A 23342-nucleotide genomic window follows, 5' to 3' on the forward strand; every position below is an offset into this window, starting at 1 on the left:
CTGATTCCTAACAGCTTGGTATGTAGCTAGGATGAGCTTAGGAGGACAGGCCTTCAGAGGGGCAAATGGCTACAGTACCTTCTTGACTGAGCTGGAGGTGACGGAGGATGACTGTTGTACTGAGGAGGAGGATGACTGTTGTACTGAAGAGGAGGATGACTGCTGGACGGAGGAGGTAAGGGCCCCGGCAGGCTTGGCAGCATCACCCTCCTGCAGAAGGAACATCTCCATCCGTAAGGAACAAATCCCTCTATAAGGAACTAACTCCTCTTCAGATTACAAAGGCATAACTAATGCAATGTTTCAACATGAGCTGACAAAACATACTGTCCATAACAAGGATTGGAACTCATCTAAAAATAATCATACCTTGAAATGAGAAAAAAAATGTACACACACACACACACACACACATATATATATATATATATATATATATATATATATATATATATATATATATATATATATTCCTATGTGTGTGTGTATGTATATTATGGAGAACTTTTGACAGTGATTGTGATGAGGAAAAAGGCTAAAGTCAGTGAATTAATTACAATGCCAGCAGATCTTCCTGACACTGGAGACCAAACACTGTGAATTATCATTGCCAGATGTAAAATATTTGGTTTTGAATACCTTGATGAAAATAATTCTAAGCATCTTAATAAAAGGCTCTATATGTATCAATGAAGGAGGTTCTAAATATTTCAATACAGATATCTGACTGTTTCAACAAGTTCTGAATATCCCAATAAAGGTTTTGCATGTCTTAATAAAGAGATCTAATTGTCTGAATAAAGAGTTCTGAATGTCTAAATAAAAAGTTCTGAATACCTCACTGAAGTGCTTTTAACAATCAACAAAAGGTTCTGCATCCATCAAAAATGGATGCAGAACTGTACATAATATCACAAATCACTATGGCTTTTTTTTTTTTCCATTTCATGCCTTGGGAATGATGTTACATGTAGGTTTAGAGTCGAATGACCTCTGCACCACTAAACCTTTGCTGACCACAAAGACCTTACCCTCTTAGGTGCCTTGATGGTAAGGACACCATCCCTAGAGAGAGCAGTGGCTACCTCATCGATGTTAGCACTGTGGGGCATCGTGAACTCCTTGTAGAAGGACTTGGAGGACATGGAGGAACCATCTTCAGACTTCTGAAATGTAATACACATAGGTGAGTAAGTTGATAGATGAGGCACTTGCACTACTAACCCTTACTATAACCTACAAGACTAACTCTAGTTACTTGAAATTCATTGAGTGCTACCCCTACCACACCAGCTGCTGTCAGCAAAAGTAGTAGGTGGATTTGTCTACCATCTTCTTACAGTAATTGATGGTAATTTACAGTTTCCTTACAACAACAGTTGCAAAGTTTCCCTTGTATATCAAGTTCTTTCCATTTTCAAGGGGGTTATGACCTGCCTGTGTTTTATTCTAAGTTACAACAGGAGTTGTGGCTTATATATGCAATCTTTATATATACTGCAATCTATGTTCAATCTTATCAGATATCGGTAAAATATAAATAACAGCAAGAGATGTATAGAAATTTTGCTGCTGCTCATTTGGTGTCTATGTTACCTTGCTAGTCAGGAAAGACAATAAAATTTAAAAAAAAAGATTAATGGAAATAATAGCAAGGTGTTGTGTTCTTACTTCAACCTGAGATTCCCGTAAGAGGATACCATTCCGCGAACATAGATCACATCAACTGTACTTTGCTACGTTGTCTTTCTTACAAGGTTATGTAGCAGGAGTTAGATGTTAGTTCGCTTCAGATCAGGCTGTGTCGAGCACACTATTGGCATTTATTCTCTGTGTCTCTAGATGTTAAGGTTAATGCATTAAGTTTCCTAATGAAAAAGATGATACAAAGAAGTTTTACCTTGCTAAGCAAAATAACACCTGCTTAAGAAAGAAGAGACAGGATGAATTTGTTTCCCATGGTAGGAGGAACACCAGACTGTGGGTGCCGCTGGCTCACCCTGACCATGACTAGAATTCATCCTGATATTTCTGGCCTCATTTGACCACTGGTCCCAGCTGAGATCTGTTTCTATTTACGTAGCCATCCACATTTGACTGCTAGTGATCTATTTTGACAGGTTAAGAGCCACCTTGACCTATTTAACTAATCTGCTTCGGGAAGACGCCTTCCATATCTTGATCCAGGATAGAACAAAGAACCTACATTACTTCACTTAACCCCTAACCCCAGCTGCCACTTACCTTGACGTACTTGCCCTCGACGACGACTCGGTCGTCCACCACTCGCACCTGCAGGTCATTTGGGCTGAAGTCCTTCACGTCCATCACAGCCTGTGAGAGAAGCAGTATGTAGCAGCCTATACACTTCTTCCAATACCTCACATTGGCACACCACTACCTCACTGGATCCCACCACTGCTTCACTATAACCTCCCACTAACTCACAATATCCTCTATACACACTCCCACTACCACGCTACATCCTATAATTACCTCATACACCTCCCATTGCTTCACTACATCCTACAATTACTCTCCACACCCTTCCATTACGTCAGTACACCCTCCAGCTATCCCACTTCACCCACCCACTACCTTACTACACCCTCCTATTACCTCACTATATCCAAAATGTCACTACACCCTCCCACCGCCTTAACATGGCCTCCCATTATCTAGCTATGACCACCACTGTCGTACAGGTCTCTCAGAGCATCATGTACAGGCAGAGGCGAAGCGTAACATTAAATGATCAATGACTGGAATTCTCGTCATATTGTCATCCTTGTGATACGGTGACGGAACAGAGTTGGCTTGGCATCAGAATGATCACAGTCATCACTGCTGAGAATGTACTGCAGGGAACAAGCCCTTCCGTGGGCTTAAGTAAACTAAAGGCTAAGGTAAATTTTGTGTGCTTGGGTAAAGTTCGACACAAAGCCAAAAAAAATAAGTCTCAAACTCAACTTATGCAATTGATGATAATGGCATGTAAATCTCATGTTACAGTACACTACTAGCAACTTAGCCTTGGCCTTAAATGACCACAAGTAATGACAGAGGTGACCCATGCGCCCCTCAGTCCCTTACCATGAAGGCTTGGCAGACCAAGTTGTAAGTGCAGTGACAATGCAGCTCATTAACTAGGACTATTCATACTAGAAATAATTCCCTAGCATAATATAGCCTAAGTTACCTGTGGCCATACCATGCGCTGAACTTATTGATCCTTAGCCGTATTTTCCATGATATAAATCATTCCAGTATTGACCCTATAGTCCCTTATGACAGCAGAGGTCATCCAGCATGACCTACCTGGAACTTCCCATCCTTCTCGGTGATCTGGAGAGCCTGGGAGGCGTAGAGGTCCTCGTCGATCTTGCTGCTGCGGATCTTGCTGTACACATCACGGCACTTGGACCTCGTCCCCACATCCACCTGAACAACATCAGAGATATTGACCATTTAGTATGACACATCTGTGGAGTGTTCTGGTGGAGAGCAATCTTTGTCATTCATCCCATCACCTCATATCTTCCTTTATTTTTAGCTGAGATGAGAATTTATTGCATTAGCCTTATCACAATTTGGTTAATTTCTTCATTCCCATCAACTCCATTCCATATCCTGCTACTCCTATCCATCATCTCCAGTCCATATCCCGCTACTCCTATCCATCATCTCCATTCCAATGTCCCTCCCTTCCTTCCGCACTACTGCTCTTTCACCCATCCTCCCAGCCTCACCCACCTTGAGTCCTGTGTTATCGAATTTGTCGAGGATAGACTGGACAGCCTTGTCGAAGTCATCCCAGGAGTCTGTGAAGAAGGAGTCATCGAAGAAAGATTCCCTCTTGATCACACTGAGTGTCTTGCTGGTGGTGCTTGACGACATGATGACGCTGGAGTCTGAGGAAGAGGATAACGAATCTGAATGGAATGCATGAGACAAATCTGAACAAGTGAATACGCAGGGAATACGTGGAAAATATTCTTTCTCCCCTACCCTCAGGGATAATATATATATATATATATATATATATATATATATATATATATATATATATATATATATATATATATATATATATATCTTCTGTTTCCCCTTTTAGAAACACAGACATATACATATATACATATGTACATATTCGTGTGTGTGTGGGTGTGTGTGTGTAGATAAATCATAGAATGATTCATGAATATGCTGGCAGCCAGAAGGAAACTGAAACACGAACATTCGAGCGCTTTCGTGATGTTTCACATCCTCAGGAATACTGAGATAATAAACAATGCAGACTTAAACACACACACACACACATATATATATATATATATATATATATATATATATATATATATATATATATATATATACACATATATATTTTTTTTTTCATACTATTCGCCATTTCCCGCGATAGCGAGGTAGCGTTAAGAACAGAGGACTGGGCCTTTGAGGGAATATCCTCACCTGGCCCCCTTCTCTGTTCCTTCTTTTGGGGAAAAAATAAAAGAGAGGGGAGGATTTCCAGCCCCCCGCTCCCCTCCCTTTTAGTCGCCTTCTACGACACGTAGGGAATACGTGGGAAGTATTCTTTCTCCCCTATCCCCAGGGATATATATATATATATATATATATATATATATATATATATATATATATATATATATATATATATATATATATATATATATATATATATACTGTTGACAGTGTCAATAAGAGGCACAGATGTAACCAGAATACACAGTAAGAGATAGGTAGCACCCGTATAGTGACGAATCTAGATTTTTTTTGGCTCTAAGTGAACCCATGCTCATAGGGAAGGGGTATAGACTTGTTTGAAAATGCTTAACAGGTAATGTCTTGGGTCAACATGAGGGTGAGAGGAAAGGAAGGAGTGGCACATCTGCTGAAGGAGGTGTGGGAATGTGTTAAAGAGTGTAAATGAGTTCCACTCTAGTGTGGGAGAGAATGAAAAATATACCACGAGAGGTGGGTGATGGTAACATCTTAAGCACCTGGTTACGAGAGGAGTGTGGAAGAGAGGAGAGAGAGTCTTGCGAATATTTGATGAAAGAGATTGTGTCTTAGTGGTGAGAGATCTGGATGCAAGAGTTGTTGATGTGGCAGTTGAAGGTCTAATTGGAAGGGGGGATACCAGCTGTAAATGAAAATGGTGAACAACTTGTCGAGATGTGTTCTGAAAAAGGACAGAAGACTGCAGATACTGCTTGAATATATCAAAAATTCTGTATGCATAAGGAAACGCAGGTAGGTGGGGTTGGTGTCAGTAGGTATCATTAGATTAATATGTTACAAGGTTACCCAGCCACGAACTGGAAAAAAAATGGCTTTTATAAAAAATAAAATATATATGAAAAATGGCCTTTGTTGGTTTCAAATCGCATATAAGCCGACTGCAAAATTAATCAAAAGAGTGGACCCTTCTGAAATGAATGAGTATTATGGGTTTGAAACAAGTCTAAATCTTGAAAGGTGGCCTTTAAGGCCGGGCTTTGGAAGTCTTAAAAAAGATTCTCCTGTCTTTGATCCTGAGGGATCTGCACTATAATTTAAGGCTGCAGTGTAATCTATAATACTACCATAGCCTTTGATGTCTTTTGATGGCCTCAAAACAGCCTTTAAATTGCTTTGAGAAGAGTACACACAAACCTGAAATCATTTGTAGATGTACTGTCTAACAGGCGTGCGAAGGAGAGAATGTTGGATGCAAGTGTGGCGAAGGTGATGTCTGGTGATTTCTTGATGGAAGCTACTGAGAATGTTTGCCGGGGCTTTAGGTAAAGAGGAAAATACTGTACATAGATAGGAAGATGGCAGTGAAAGTGAATGAGCTTTGTAAAGGTGTTTGTGTGCGGAGATGCCACGAGAGACTGGGTGGAGAATGGCTAAAGATGAGAGTAAGCGAAACTTGGGGAGATGGTGAGGAATGGAAGGTATTTAAGGAAGCACTGCTTACTGTGTGGGTGAAATGTGTTGTATGTGGGGTATGAACGTTTGAGAAAGGGTAGTGAGTGGTGGGATGAGGAAGTTAAGTTGGAAGTTACAGTGAAGGGAAATGTGTGTGGGCGATAAGTGCAAGGAAGTTGTGCAAGTGATTGGGACATATACAAAAGAAAGCGGCAGGAGACCAAAAGAAGGTGCAGGAGCTGAAGAAGAGGAAAACAAGAGTTGCACTGGGAGAATACCAACAAACTTCAGGGCAAATAAAATGTTTAAGGAAGTGAACATTGTGTGGAGGACAAGAGAACGAATGTGAGCATCAGTGAAGGGGGCTGAAAGAGACGTGGTTACTGGCAAAGATGTAGAGGAAATTGTTTATATTTATATTCAATACAAAGACATTCTACACAGTTATATATATATATATATATATATATATATATATATATATATATATATATATATATATATATATATATATATATCTGGCAGCGGATGGAACCATGGAAGCGGAAGTGGATCATAGGGTGGGGGAGGGGGCGAAAATCCTGGGGGCCTTGAAGAATGAGTGGAAGTCGAGAACATTATCTCGGAAAGCAAAAATGGGTATATTTGAAGGAATAGTGGTTCCAACAATGTTGTATGGTTGCGAGGCGTGGGCTATGGATAGACTTGTGCGCAGGAGAATGGATGTGCTGGAAATGAGATGTTTGAGGACAATGTGTGGTGTGAGGTGGTTTGATCGAGTAAGTAACGTAGGGGTAAGAGAGATGTGTGGAAATAAAAAGAGCGTGGTTGAGAGAGCAGAAGAGGGTGTTTTGAAATGGTTTGGGCACATGGAAAGAATGAGTGAGGAAAGATTGACCAAGAGGATATATGTGTCGGAGGTGGAGGGAACGAGAAGTGGGAGACCAAATTGGAGGTGGAAAGATGAAGTGAGAAAGATTTTGTGTGATCGGGGCCTGAACATGCAGGAGGGTGAAAGGAGGGCAAGGAATAGAGTGAATTGGATCGATGTGGTATACCGGGGTTGACGTGCTGTCAGTGGATTGAATCAGGGCACGTAAAGCGTCTGGGGTAAACCATGGAAAGCTGTGTAGGTATGTATATTTGCGTGTGTGGACGTATGTATATACATGTGTATGGGGGGGGGGGCCATTTCTTTCGTCTGTTTCCTTGTGCTACCTCGCAAACGCGGGAGACAGAAAAAAGAAAAATAAACAGATCATATGCCAGCTAGCAGAGGGTGGGTCAATATTACGAATAAACAGACATTAGATCAGTCCATATGGATACACTGACTACAGTGAATTACAGTAATGGGGTTCATCGACTTGCAAAGCTCAGGTAAAGTAGAACATCAAGTCCCACAGTGGCAATGAAGCAGTGACAACGTTCATAACACATGACGTCCAGGGGCCTGAAGCTGGTGATGTGGGGAGAGAATATTGTGTAGTGACTGTGGTGTTTGTGTGTGTGTTGTGATCCATCACATACCGTACATTGAGTTGCATCTATTGTCGCGTCACGTCCTGCCTGACGGACACATCTGGACCTCACTCGACTCCCGGCTGTTGCAAATTCAGGGTCTGGTTCTGAGTTTACTTTAAGTATTGAGTGTTATGGTGCCTGTTATAATTCTTGATGCTACATCTAACTGGACGATCAACATCTCACTAAACACACCAAACTCTTCGAGACCATCACAAATTACTAAGGACTTAACATCATTAGTTGTTAGGTTTGGGGTATGATCTACCCGTGTGTGTAATAAACACAAGACATCGTCAGCTCATCTGCAGGACCTGAATCACATGCTACGCTGCTGTCTATATCTAGGAGTGCTGACCCATCTTGTGCTGTGCTTGTATGTACGTCATGAATACATGGGGCCCTCGGCCCACCTCTGTAGCAAGACTTATACATCATCGTGTCATTCATGTACATGTATAACCACTTATTTTTTGTCTATATTGATCACAAGGTGGCCCGCAGCCCACTTCTGAGACCTAACTCAATATCATTATTATCCCTTTATACGAGTCCTGGCCATTCCTGCATGGTTATATATCTACGTCCGGTACAAAGGGCCCACTTTTGTAACCTTCTTTATATCAATAACTCGATCTGCTCAAGTCTATTGAGCGTCTACAGCGTCTCCCTCACGACACAGCATGTTCGCTGACGGTCACTTCGTTTAAACTCAACCCTTTGATTCATTCAGACCCACTGAAATATCTAAGATTTTTTCTTATTCACTTTTCGCTGTGTGTCCTCCGACTACAGAAATATTGTTTTAGGTCGTGTGTTAATTTGTCGTCGAAATCTCCGATGTTTGGTACATAGGCTATGCAGGTACACTGAAGATTCTGATGGTTGGTAGGTATACCGTATACTCCGTGCTGGTACAGAAGGTTCTGGTGGTTGGAAGATGTACACCCCGTGGGCGTTGCTGGTATGGCAGAGTGTGTGGGTGTGGCCAGATGTGTGGGCGTGAGGGTATTAAGTCGATTGTCTTCCGCATAGTTACTTCCACCAACCAAGGGAATGATTATTGTCGTACTACACTCATGTTCTCGTTGTGTGGTGTGTGTTGGTATATGTGAATACTATTTGTGTTTAACACCCGTGTCGCCCTGTCTCTTAAACTTGTGTATATAAGTATCATATATTTACTCTTATGTGTATACACACCCCAGGCAAAGAGAGTTGTGTGTCTGTGTGTAACTGCCTTTTGTACTATACAGGCAGGGAATTTTACACACGTGAGGTCGCATATCTATGAAAACCTTCTTTATCATACAACGTCTTAAATGTCTGTATGTTGTTTCCATTTACGGTGTGTATGTGTGTGTGTGTGTGTGTGTGTGTGTCCACCTGGAAGTGTTCTTGAAATATTTTTATAGACGAATCTTTCAGGACCTCTCTAGACACAGCGAATTTTACGCAAACACTAATGTTCCAAGTCTTTCAATCTCGCGCCAAAATATCAAGGAACTGTTGGCTGATGTCCCCTTAGTCATAGTCATTGCGCAACAAAAACAGTTTTTGAAATTCTTTTACACTAAATACTCTCTCTCTCTCTCTCTCTCTCTCTCTCTCTCTCTCTCTCTCTCTCTCTCTCTCTCTCTCTCTCTCTCTCTCTCTCTCTCTCGATAATACTGCTAAAAATGAACCGAAAGTAGCCCCATAAGTCTGTATTTTCATTATTGTGAAACTGAAGCAGTGTGAGTTTTCTCGCGCGCGTCAGGTTTTTAGTGACAGATGAGCTTTGTACTTCTTTACACAGATCATTAAATCCCACGTGCTAAGGTGGGGACAGACCTGCATCCCTGAGTGTATAACATTTGGCTTAGTCACCCGCGAACAGAAGGAAGGGTGTGAATATCTTAACAAAACTCTGGCGGGCGAAGGAAGGAAATGTGCCAAGACGGCGTCGTCGGCCGCTGCCTTTCCCGTGCTGTTGTCGCCAAGGTCCCGCCTGGGGGGGTGCCTGGGGTAGGCTGCTCCTGGGTCGTCTGAGCTGAGACTCACACTCAGTGGCCACCAGCCAACACACTACCTCTAATTAACGGCAGATTTTTTTTTTTTTTTTGTAAAACTAAAACGTTACTCTGATATTTTTTGCTCAGAGTAAAAACGAAAATGTCCTAAATAATTGTTTAAAACATTGGTTGCAAAGGTGTTAATGCCATAAACAATCCCAGTCCATAATATAGTAATTCAGGGATTTATCATAGCGATAACCATGAAAGGGATAGATTTTTGCCTTGGTACTTGTAAACTAGAAATATGTTAGTGATTAATTTTCATTCGTATTTATGTAAAGAAGAAAAATCAAGATCTTGATTTTCCGGCCAGACCAAACTAAACAGTACAGAAAATCCACTACAATCAATACCTTGTCAGAGCAAAATATATAATTTTCATTCTGATTCGAATATTTTCCCGCCATCGTGTGCATGAGATGAAAGACTCAACTGGCGATCTTAGCAACGCACTAACCACCTCAGGGGCACAGTCTGGCGATAACTACCACAGTAACGAGGGCGTAACACTCAGAAACACATGCTCTCCTCTCTACCAGTTACTAAAGCGATAGTTATCACGACTGTTGCTGCCCCTTACATGATACGATCTTCAGATCTTCACCAGACGGGAACCCACTGTACATACATACGTCTTCTTACTTCATCATGAGCCGGTAAACCACTACAAAGTGTCTAGTGAAGGATGCGGCAAATTCCAATCCTTTGTAGAGAGGCTGTGTGTGTGTGTGTGTGTGTGTGTGTGTGTGATTACCTCTTTCAGTATGACGAGGAGAGAGTTCGACACTCGTGTGTGTGTGTGTGTGTGTCACTTCGGGCGCGGCCATCCACAAGAAGAATTCAAAATATCTTTGGGTTCATGTAAGCGGCGGGAGGCATGATCTCGCCTCGTCTCTGACCCTCAGCAAAAACAGCAAACACAAGCTGGCTGGTGTATGGTGGCCCCGGGGCGCGGGAGGTCGCCTGCTGTCAACAGATATAACTCGGCAGTACGTCTCGCTGGGGGAGGAGGGGCTTGGGGCACCGGGGGAGGGAAGAAGACCCCAGGGGGCACGGGAGGGAATTGGGACGAGAGGGAGATGGGGGCCAGTGTCTCCCAGACGCCGTCCTAAATAAAGACTCCTCCCAGAGGCCCTCATGTGTCAGGCTGTGTCTTGCCTTCCTCGTCACAGCCGCGCCACAAGTGAGGAAGTCGTCGCTATTTTGTACCATCGAGTTATCTGTCGGATCAGGCCACCACAGACACCCCCACACGGACCATGGTAGGAAATGAGGAGGAAAATGGAAATCAATGGGGTTGGGGCAGGTAAGAACGTGCTTCAGCAGGCACCGTGCTAAAGATATGGAAATTAATGAGGATTGGACAAGATTTTTTTTTGGAGTTGATTCTCAGAAAGAACGAACCCGACAGTGAGCTCTGGTTCGTAATGCCCGCCCGATCTGAAGCATTACGAACCACCAGACCGAGACTGCTTCACGACACCGGTCTATCTTGTTCAGAGATATCACTCTGAACCCGGTAACATCAGACGCCGCTCACGCCAGTGGATCTGCTGGTGTTATACCGAGATCGCCATCACCATCCTGGTCTTAGTGACGTCATATACCACCTCTTAGGCCTGGTGACATCATGCAAGTATCAACGTCCCGAGCCCACGTGGTGACATCACCCAAGTGTCAACATGACATCACCCTTACGTCACAAACTGTTTCGAGAAGTTGATATTTCTCTAGAGACAGTGACGAGCCGGGGCAACTCTAGGAATCGTTGATACTTCAGTGGCATTTACCTCCCGGCGCTGACACGATCGGTTTTCAGAAAATTAACTCCACGTCACCATGAAGTTCGTTCCAACACTGGAGCAAGTTCGACAGCGGTACGAAAACTCTTGGTAACCAACATCTTCATTTCAATGTTCGATTCCTCTCGATGGGACTTCTCCAGTGGTATTTGCTACTGTTGTAAATCCTTGACTGTAAAACAAATGAAAATCAGTGATGCCTGATCACTTATCTAGAGCTACCTGGACAATGATAAGGTAGACTATCAGGGAAGTATTAGGATATCAATATCAGCCTCAACATCTCTTTGGACGAAAATCAATACAAAGTCACCATAATCTTCGATCATACAGGGTTAAGAAGAATGATTTCCGTGCAAGATGGGACTTAGGTCAGCAGCACAATGATCTCTGGCTCACAGAGGTCAAGTTTGAGTTTGTTACCACGGTCTCACACCTTTGTTGAGGAAGGAGGCTTAGCATCCTGTCTCAGAATGAGGCATGGGGTTCACGAGGCACCAGTGCACGCGTACAAAAATGTTCTACGCAGTATTTTCTCACCAGCTGCTCATAACCAGACTCGATCACCGGGATTCACTTCCTCCCTGGGTGAGATGAGATGAGATGAGGGGTACCCCCCCCCCCCTCATGTATGTACTTCGTTGGATCGAACAGCCATCGCCAGCTGAAGGTTCTTAAACCAAAATATCACCTGTATTTCCTCCGTCATGTTTGGTTGGTTGGGTGTAAGGGTTTGAGGTCCATTCAATGATGATGATGATGATGATGATGATGATGATGATGATGATGATGATGATGATGATGATGATGATGATGATGATGATGATGATGATGATGATGATGATGATGATGATGATGATGATGATGATGATGATGATGATGATGATGATGATGATGATGATGATGATGATGATGATGATGATGATGATGATGATGATGATGATGATGATGATGATGATGATGATGATGATGATGATGATGATGATGATGATGATGATGATGATGATGATGATGATGATGATGATGATGATGATGATGATGATGATGATGATGATGATGATGATGATGATGATGATGATGATGATGATGATGATGATGATGATGATGATGATGATGATGATGATGATGATGATGATGATGATGATGATGATGATGATGATGATGATGATGATGATGATGATGATGATGATGATGATGATGATGATGATGATGATGATGATGATGATGATGATGATGATGATGATGATGATGATGATGATGATGATGATGATGATGATGATGATGATGATGATGATGATGATGATGATGATGATGATGATGATGATGATGATGATGATGATGATGATGATGATGATGATGATGATGATGATGATGATGATGATGATGATGATGATGATGATGATGATGATGATGATGATGATGATGATGATGATGATGATGATGATGATGATGATGATGATGATGATGATGATGATGATGATGATGATGATGATGATGATGATGATGATGATGATGATGATGATGATGATGATGATGATGATGATGATGATGATGATGATGATGATGATGATGATGATGATGATGATGATGATGATGATGATGATGATGATGATGATGATGATGATGATGATGATGATGATGATGATGATGATGATGATGATGATGATGATGATGATGATGATGATGATGATGATGATGATGATGATGATGATGATGATGATGATGATGATGATGATGATGATGATGATGATGATGATGATGATGATGATGATGATGATGATGATGATGATGATGATGATGATGATGATGATGATGATGATGATGATGATGATGATGATGATGATGATGATGATGATGATGATGATGATGATGATGATGATGATGATGATGATGATGATGATGATGATGATGATGATGATGATGATGATGATGATGATGATGATGATGATGATGATGATGATGATGATGATGATGATGATGATGATGATGATGATGATGATGATGATGATGATGATGATGATGATGATGATGATGATGATGATGATGATGATGATGATGATGATGATGATGATGATGATGATGATGATGATGATGATGATGATGATGATGATGATGATGATGATGATGATGATGAGATGATAATAGTATAATAATAATAATAATAATAATAATAATAATAATAATAATAATAATAATAATAATAATAATAATAATAATAATAATAATAATAATAATAATAATAATAATAATAATAATAATAATAATAATAATAATAATAATAATAATAATAATAATAATAATAATAATAATAATAATAATAATAATAATAATAATAATAATAATAATAATAATAATAATAATAATAATAATAATAATAATAATAATAATAATAATAATAATAATAATAATAATAATAATAATAATAATAATAATAATAATAATAATAATAATAATAATAATAATAATAATAATAATAATAATAATAATAATAATAATAATAATAATAATAATAATAATAATAATAATAATAATAATAATAATAATAATAATAATAATAATAATAATAATAATAATAATAATAATAATAATAATAATAATAATAATAATAATAATAATAATAATAATAATAATAATAATAATAATAATAATAATAATAATAATAATAATAATAAATAATGAGATTGGGCGGAATGCGGTGCATAGTGCCATTGTACAAAGGCAAGGGGATAAGAGTGAGGGCTCAAATTACAGGAGGGTATTAGTTTGTTGAGTATTCCTGGTAAATTATATGGGAGGGTATTGATTGAGAGGCTGAAGGCATGTACAGAGCATCAGATTGGGGAAGAGCAGTGTGGTTTCATAAGTGGTAGAGGATGTGTGGATCAGGTGTTTGCTTTGAAGAATGTATGTGAGAAATACTTAGAAAAGCAAATGGATTTGTATGTAGCATTTATGGATCTGCAGAAGGCATATGATAGAGTCGATAGAGATGCTCTGTGGAAGGTATTAAGAATATATGGTGTGGGAGGAAAGTTGTTAGAAGCAGTGAAAAGTTTTTATCGAGGATGTAAGGCATATGTACGTGTAGGAAGAAAGGAAAGTGATTGGTTCTCAGTGAACGTAGGTTTGCGGCAGGGGTGTGTGATGTCTCCATGGTTGTTTAATTTGTTTATGGATGGGGTTGTTAGGGAGGTGAATGCAAGAGTTTTGGAAAGAGGGGCAAGTATGAAGTCTGTTGTGGATGAGAGAGCTTGGGAAGTGAGTCAGTTGTTGTTCGCTCATGATACAGCGCTGGTGGCTGATTCATGTGAGAAACTGCAGAAGCTGGTGACTGAGTTTGGTAAAGTGCGTGAAAGAAGAAAGTTAAGAGTAAATGTGAATAAGAGCAAGGTTATTAGGTACAGTAGGGTTGAGGGTCAAGTCAATTGGGAGGTAAGTTTGAATGGAGAAAAACTGGAGGAAGTAAAGTGTTTTAGATATCTGGGAGTGGATCTGGCAGCGGATGGAACCAAGGAAGCGGAAGTGAATCATAGGGTGGGGGAGGGGGCGAAAATCCTGGGAGCCTTGAAGAATGTGTGGAAGTCGAGAACATTATCTCGGAAAGCAAAAATGGGTATGTTTGAAGGAATAGTAGTTCCAACAATGTTGTATGGTTGCGAGGCGTGGGCTATGGATAGAGTTGTGCGCAGGAGGGTGGATGTGCTGGAAATGAGATGTTTGAGGACAATGTGTGGTGTGAGGTGGTTTGATCGAGTAAGTAACGTAAGGGTAAGAGAGATGTGTGGAAATAAAAAGAGCGTGGTTGAGAGAGCAGAAGAGGGTGTTTTGAAATGGTTTGGGCACATGGAGAGAATGAGTGAGGAAAGATTGACCAAGAGGATATATGTGTCGGAGGTGGAGAGAACGAGGAGAAGTGGGAGACCAAATTGGAGGTGGAAAGATGGAGTGAAAAAGATTTTGTGTGATCGGGGCCTGAACATGCAGGAGGGTGAAAGGAGGGCAAGGAATAGAGTGAATTGGATCGATGTGGTATACCGGGTTGACGTGCTGTCAGTGGATTGAATCAGGGCGTGTGAAGCGTCTGGGGTAAACCATGGAAAGTTGTGTGGGGCCTGGATGTGGAAAGGGAGCTGTGGTTTCGGGCATTATTGTATGACAGCTAGAGACTGAGTGTGAACGAATGGGGCCTTTGTTGTCTTTTCCTAGTGCTACCTCGCACACATGAGGGGGGGGAGGGGGATGGTATTCCATGTGCGGCGAGGTGGCGATGGGAATGAATAAAGGCAGTGTGAATTGTGTGCATGGGTATATATGTATGTGTCTGTGTGTGTATATATATGTGTACATTGAGATGTATAGGTATGTATATTTGCGTGTGTGGATGTGTATGTATATACATTGTGTATGGGGGTGGGTTGGGCCATTTCTTTCGTCTGTTTCCTTGCGCTACCTCGCAAACGCGGGAGACAGCGACAGAGCAAAATAAATATAAATAAATAATAATAATGATAATAATAACTGATTATTATTATCATTATCATAAAATCTATTCACTCAATACAGCTATTAAATACATTTTGCCATTGTTCTGAAAGGTAGTGTTCAAACAATACAGTAAGTGTAACATGTACCCTGACCAGATCTCTCCTTGAAAATATGAATTGGCATTCAGTTTGTCACGTGAACTATAATAACGATGGTAGCCTCCCGAAAAATAGCGTAGCCAATACATTTTTTTTTTTTTTTTTACGATCATGTGGTTAAGGTACTCCGTAAAAAAGTCATGTGTACTCTCTTCAACAAGGCCCAGATCTTATCTACGCCGCAGGTAGACAGGGACACAGTACGGACCATAGTAAGGTTTCACGTGTTGTGACGCACGCCAGTTTTCTCTATAATTTATCACCAAGTATTTGGGTCATGGTGGGCGAGGCTTGGGACTGTATGTCTGGCAGTCATCAGACAGAACTTTATTACTTAAGTGGTCGCCACCTGCCATACCTGTGACTAACGTTAAGTACCTCACTTAAATTCCCAGAACAAAGGAACGTAACTAGGTGTTAGCTGGTTTAACTTAACCCCATTTACCTTGCGACACAACAGTTTTAGGTTACGTTAGGTTTGTATTACAGCTGCTTGTGTAAACTCGATCATGCGTACGCTAACCTCAATTTGAAGTAAGTTTACACTTAGTAAAAAGAAACATAAAACTATCGTGTCAATAAGTTTTAATTCCTTCAACTGGCAACAAGGGGGCGTCTCTAGGTGGGGGGGAATGGAGAATGGCAACCCCCCTCTCGCCTTTTTGAGCGATACAGCATCATATAGAGCTACGCAATAACAAAGACCATCTGTACATTATCATAATCATTCTAACCATTTTGTCCCTCGCTCGGTAAAATGAAATATATATATATATATATATATATATATATATATATATATATATATATATATATATATATATATATATATATATATATATATATTATCCCTGGGGATAGGGGATTAAGAATACTTCCCACGTATTCCCTGCGTGTCGTAGAAGGCGACTAAAAGGGAGGGAGCGGGGGGGGGGGGGGGGTGGAAATCCTCCCCTCTCGTTTTTTTTTTTTTTTTAATTTTCCAAAAAAAGGAACAGAGGGGGCCAGGTGAGGATATTCCAAAAAAGGCCCAGTCCTCTGTTCCTAACGCTACCTCGCTAACGCGGGAAATGGCGAATAGTTTAAAAGAAAGAAAAAAGAATATATATATATATATATATATATATATATATATATATATATATATATATATATATATATATATATATATATATTGGAAAGGATCACAATTTTGCGCGTGATCAAGTATATTCCTATGAGTCCACGGGGAAAATGAAGCACGATAAGTTCCCAAGTGCACTTTCGTGTAATAATCACATCATCAGGGGAGATACAAGAGACATGTAAGTCAGCTGATATACAACGAAGAGACGTGTTTACCAAATGGCGTCCTAGCTACGTTTCTTCGTTGTATATCAGCCGACTTATATTTCTTTCTTGTATCTCCCCTGATAATGTGATTATTACACGAAAGTGCACTAGGGAACTTATCGTGATTCATTTTCCCCGTGGACGTTTCACTATCTTAATACAAAGATGTTTAAAAGGAAAAGAAATTTTCTCCACCTTGAAAATAATATGTCAGTTTCATCATAACTCGACTTTTGCTATCAGTTGTTTCATATAATTAAGTACCATACATTCATCTTTATACCAAAACGGTCTTGCTCATATCAAACTTGCTTCCGTAAGTACAACTGCTGTATTCAGTCTATGAAAATCTGATTAATATTAGTGATTCACCATCTAAAAAACTCTCAGTTCTCTTGCATACATTATGCTAGTATATACCACACTTATTTTGAGCTTTCAGTTCTCTTGCATACATTATGCTAGCATATACCACACTTATTTTGAGCTTTGCATCATCTTGAATAAGTTCATAGTTCGCCCCATATCCGCCTCTTGACCAAATCCTGGATACGAGCCTGTTGGCAGCGGCTCACGATGATCAGATTAGGGTTAGGGATTCCCATGTATGGGTCATATCAAAACTGCAATATTGAAATTACTAATGGTAATATTTCAATATTTCTCAGGCTTTCACTCGACAATCAAGCATGATGGGATAATTTTTTTTCTTATTCTCAAGGTAAGAGGATGAGGCAGGTTTAGACTGTTAGATTAAAGGTATTTGCCCTAGTATGATGATAGCTTGATGTCTGCCATGACGCACAGTGGTCTGGTGATGTGAGCTAAACTTAGCTGCACATTACAGCTTGACCTGATTAGCAGACGGGCGGGTTGGCTGGGGCAGGGGAATGACCGCCGTCCCGTGCCTCAGTAACGATCGATCGTACACTTCGTCGTTAGCTAGGCTACACACCGGCCTCTCCAAGTTCCCAGAACCAAAGGCTACAGACTGTACTGTCCAAGTTCCCAGAACCATAAGTATAGACCGTACTGTCCAAGTTCCCAGAACCAATATATTTGTTTCAAAAGTTAATAAAGAAGGGGGAGGGGGGATCTGATAATGTGTAGTAATTATGTCATACCGCGAAAATGGACTCGTACTGAATGAGAGAGTTTTACGGGTAACATAGAGCGAACAGAATGCCTCTGCCTTGCCTCCGTGGTGGTGAAATAGCTTGATAAAGCCGTCAGGAATTGCTGGTTCTTTATCCGGTTTTACTGGCTCTGTTGCTGGCGGGGTGGGCTCCCGGCAGGCCCAGTGGTCGCCCGCCACTTAGATAAGACCTACATTCTCCCTCTTGGCAGGTGTACTGAGGGAATAATTGCCTTCTCGGATCCCAGGCAGTGTTAAGTAAATCTTCTCGGGAAAACAATGTCGTAAACTGACTCTTGACAGAAGACAGTAAGAAAAAGAAAATGGTTTGGTGTAGAAGACAAAACTTTCAATCCCCCCCTCTCTCTCTCTCCTCTCTCTCTCTCTCTCTCTCTCTCTCTCTCTCTCTCTCTCTCTTGCACTTCATGATAACAGAATTTCAATGGTTCTGATGATCTGTATAATAATACCCTTGAGAAAATCACTGGCGACTCGGCATCAAGTCGAAAAAAGCGGCCGCCTAAGTCAATTCAGTAAATGGTCACCCAACTATACGATTAATTTACAAATATGCCACACACTTTCTTCTAGATCAATAACAAAAAATAATAACTATTAAACACATGATCTCAGTTCGACCAGAATATCGTGAACAACCAGGACTAGCGCCCTCTTTATCATACTTCAATGTTACCAGCGATCACGTCAATAGGAATTGTAATTAATAATGAATTGTTTTGCTTCTGATATTTCGTGTTTCTCAGTTTATATCGTACGTTTGTAACTGACTGACGTCAAATGTATCAGCTGGGAATATTGTTAACAAATGCCAGTAACAGAATCCAGTAGCGATCAATCGTTCTCCGATGTCTGGCAATGATCATCATCAGACAAGAAATTCCTCAACAATATGTATAGCTGAATTATTTTCCCATCTTATTTAAGGAAATGCGATATCTTTTACACAACACAGTTTTCTTTCACTGAGATTGAGATATAATCACTCAAAATGGGATGTAATATATAGGCTAGGTAGATGAACACTTTGTGTGGAGAAACCGGTTTGTCAAGTTAAACTTTAACCAAAGTTCGGGTGGGGGGGGGGGGGGGAATAGGTGTATCCTAGGCTATAAAAGGTGTATGACTAGGCTAAAAATATACCGGAAACAGCCACAGAGTAAGGGAGCCCACATACAAGACCCTTGCATACGGCCCCTAAATTCCTTTTTAACCGCCTCTGGGGGAGAGAGAGGGTTAGCTTAAGAGGAAGTGTGAGTCAGGATGAGTGGCGGGGGCAGTAGTCGTCATCCTCGCCACTACACTATAATTAGTGGCCCAGCTGGACCGTTTGGCTGACGGCCCGTAATTCTATGAGCCACCCTGCCCGTCCTCACGTCTTGACCGTCCTAGCCCACACGACACACACTGCCCACAATGGGAGGAGGAACGAGGGGGGAGGAGGTGATGCAACCTAGGCATTACGTTGATAAGAAGTCTTAAGTAATCCATTGATCTATCGCTTCACCAGGGGAGCTTGATCGTGGCTAAGCAGAGGAGACAGCGAAGAAGTCTGATCTCATTCGTTTTCACCAGAGGGATGAACTTCGTTCGGTCAACACAAGGACAGTCAACCATACGTCATGCACATTATTACGCGAACACTCCGAGAACTGCCATTTTGACACGTATATCAAAATGAGCAGTGTAACAACTGTCGACCATCATTACTTCACGCTTCAAGATTCACGTAATGCTATTCACACGTTTAGAGATACTTCTTTTTCAAGAATTTCAGCTTTTGCTCTGAATTTCAGTATATGAGAAACATCAAGTAATATATGTCAAGTGCAAATACCTTGAGCAGGAAGTGTCCAAGACTGTAATTTTGTCTGAAATCATCGAGGGTTCTGATGATGATGATAGCTTAGGTGGAGTGAAGGATTGACGGTATGCTCAAGAATGGCAGAAATACACGAATGATAAACAGAAACGTGCGAGTGATAGAAGGATAGAAACATATGACTGATAGAAAGATAGAAACATACGAGTAATAGAATGATAAAACATAAAGAGTGACAGAAGGCAATACATGAACGGTAAGGTAAAAAAATATCCTAAAACGCAGCTAATACGTAAACTGGAATGAAAGACATGTACTATACGTTCGTACATACGTAGGTACGTTCATCAAACAACCGACATCCCTGGCCTCATCATATATATCCACACACACACACTAGTTTGCATTTTGCCAGTGTTATGTCCCTTCTAACGTCAAGATATAACCTGCATTTTAACCTACTTAACGAAGAATATTCCACCTCTGGCCATGGAACTTTTATATACAGATATTTTTGACATTTTCGAAATAATATCTCCCGCCATCACCTCACTCCCAGTACCTACGGTGCACTGCTGGCAACACAGAGGTGTTACACGCAACACTCTCTCACGCCGGCACAAGGCATGATGGAGGTTGGCAGTAGATTATGTACTAAAGCTGTAAATTCCAGCAATATTTCACATGTTTCGGAAGATACTTTGATGGTTTCGGAAATCTACGACATGGACCCCAAATAGTGCAACAACTCTTTCCCTGTACTGCACATATGGGCAATTACAAACAAACACACACACACACACACACACACACACACACAGTCTGAGGGAAAAAAGTCAGCAGGTCATTATGTAGTTAGAAATGATAAGAGTAACGTGAGCTGCTGGTCACGTAACACCAGGCCACGGGAATGTTGTGACTACGACCCTGACACACTTTATCATGGCCACTTTAACGCACCGAGCACGACGGTACGACACACTGAGCACGACGGTACGGCCCCTTGAGCATTAAGGTACGACCCATTGAGCACGACGGTACAAGCCTTGAGCACGACGGTACAAACCTTAAGCACGACGGTACGAACCTTAAGCACGACGGTACAAACCTTAAGCACGACGGTACAAGCCTTGAGCACGACGGTACAAACCTTAAGCACGACGGTACGAACCTTAAGCACGACGGTTCAAACCTTAAGCACGACGGTACAAGCCTTGAGCACGACGGTACGAACCTTAAGCACGACGGTACGAACCTTAAGCACGACGGTACGAACCTTAAGCACGACGGTACAAACCTTAAGCACGACGGTACAAGCCTTGAGCACGACGGTACAAACCTTAAGCACGACGGTACGAACCTTAAGCACGACGGTTCAAACCTTAAGCACGACGGTACGACTCCATGAGCACGACGATACGACTCCTTGAGCACGACAGTTTAGTCCTTGGGCATGATAACCTAGTCTTTAACCAGTCCCTTGAAGGTCAGGTCATCATACCCTCAGGTCGTACAGTCGTGCTCAAGTTGTTCGGGAAAATCTGCCTCCTTGTGGGTTGATCCTTATATTCTACGCTATTTCTTTTTACTTAAAGAACTTCTTTAATAAAGAAAATGTGAATACGTCCCATAAGATAATACCTATCCTGTAATAACATTTCTCTTTAGCAGTTAAACTTATATATCAAAGTTTACGTGACCTTCCATATCTTCGTGGTGTATCGGTTAGCGTTCCTGACCGTGACGCATCCACGGGCCGCCCAGGGTCGAGTGCATGGGTTCGAATTCTGGTTACGGCAGTCGGTGCACAGACAACCAAGCTATTCATCCATCCCCAAGGTTGGCCGATAAACTGATTACCTGGCTTACGCTAGTTTATATAAACACACACACACACACACACACACACACACACACACATATATATATATATATATATATATATATATATATATATATATATATATATATATATATATATATATATATATATATATATATATATCCTAAAGATAATCTTCAGTAAGGCCTCAATTGCCCGCACCATCTCAACTAACATATACAAAAAAAAAAAATGCTTACAAAAACGAGATGGTATAACCAACTGTCACACTAACAAACAGTTGACCGGGTTAATGGCTTACGGTGAGATAAGGACGAGCAGTTCCGTCACTGCTTTCACTGGCAACGAGTCGTACACACATAAACACGACCCGGCAACTCCTCTGGACGACCCAGGCCCAAGCGTTTATTTGTTTCTTTACTTTGTATACCCGTGGCCCACTTCCTCCGTGTCTACACTAGCTGTATGTACGGCCTGCCGTGTGTGTGTGTGTGTGTGTGTGTGTGTGTGTGTGTGTGTGCACCAGGGGTGGGCTGGGAGAGATGGGGGGTGGTGTGTGGTGGGCAGAGGTGTGCTGCCCACCCACTAGACACAACACCAGTACACGTGTTGGCTATTTTTGCAATGGCTTCTGCCTTGCCTGGCTGCCCCGGGCTCCCGCATCCTGAGAACCTGTCTTGACGAGGGGTTGGCTGGTGGCTGGACCTTACACCGATAACGTGGCTTCCATACCCACACCAAGGGTTACGAATTCTCTTTCCAGTGAGGCTGGACCAGAGTATGTATCATTTACCGTATTAAACCACTGTATATCTAAACACAGATTACAGCCCATATATTAATGATTTTTTAATATATTCCGGTATATCTATATAGATTGTAGTACGTATATTCATGATTTTTACTTTAATCCAATATGAGCGCATATACTCCTCTGGCGTTGGTATAAATATGGCCAGATATATATTCTGGTATATCATGACTGCTGTAGGCTTTAGAAAATTCTTTCGAGGCAAAAATCTCAATAAAAATCTTTGAATTATTTCCTTTAAGTCAGCCAAGCATGAGGGATTGTCTGACCAGTGATGTGACACACCTCAGCCTGGTTATGTAAGATAGACACAGACTCCAAGTTTACATTTACAGGGAGTAACACATGATGACCGAGACCAAATGACTCTGCTTACCAGGATGGCGCGGTACACTGGGTCGTGGTCGCCTCCCCCACC

General features: G+C 41.1%; 1 protein-coding gene across 2 annotated transcripts in view; it reads right to left on the bottom strand.

Annotated features, from left to right (window-relative positions):
* The window catches only part of LOC139757768 (protein lethal(2)essential for life-like), a 46359-nt gene that overhangs the window by 2716 nt on the left and 20301 nt on the right, over window positions 1–23342 (bottom strand). For both annotated transcript variants that reach the window (XM_071678552.1, XM_071678560.1), the window contains exons 2-6: window positions 3754–3911; window positions 3319–3441; window positions 2245–2334; window positions 1032–1166; window positions 79–210 (exon numbers count right to left, since the gene is read on the bottom strand). In XM_071678552.1, coding sequence (XP_071534653.1) covers window positions 79–210; window positions 1032–1166; window positions 2245–2334; window positions 3319–3441; window positions 3754–3897 — 624 coding nt within the window. In that variant the 5' untranslated portion in view covers window positions 3898–3911. The remainder of the gene's footprint in view (window positions 1–78; window positions 211–1031; window positions 1167–2244; window positions 2335–3318; window positions 3442–3753; window positions 3912–23342) is intronic.

Source organism: Panulirus ornatus, chromosome 2 (genome assembly GCF_036320965.1).
Source record: "Panulirus ornatus isolate Po-2019 chromosome 2, ASM3632096v1, whole genome shotgun sequence".
Taxonomy (NCBI): Eukaryota; Metazoa; Arthropoda; class Malacostraca; order Decapoda; family Palinuridae; genus Panulirus; species Panulirus ornatus.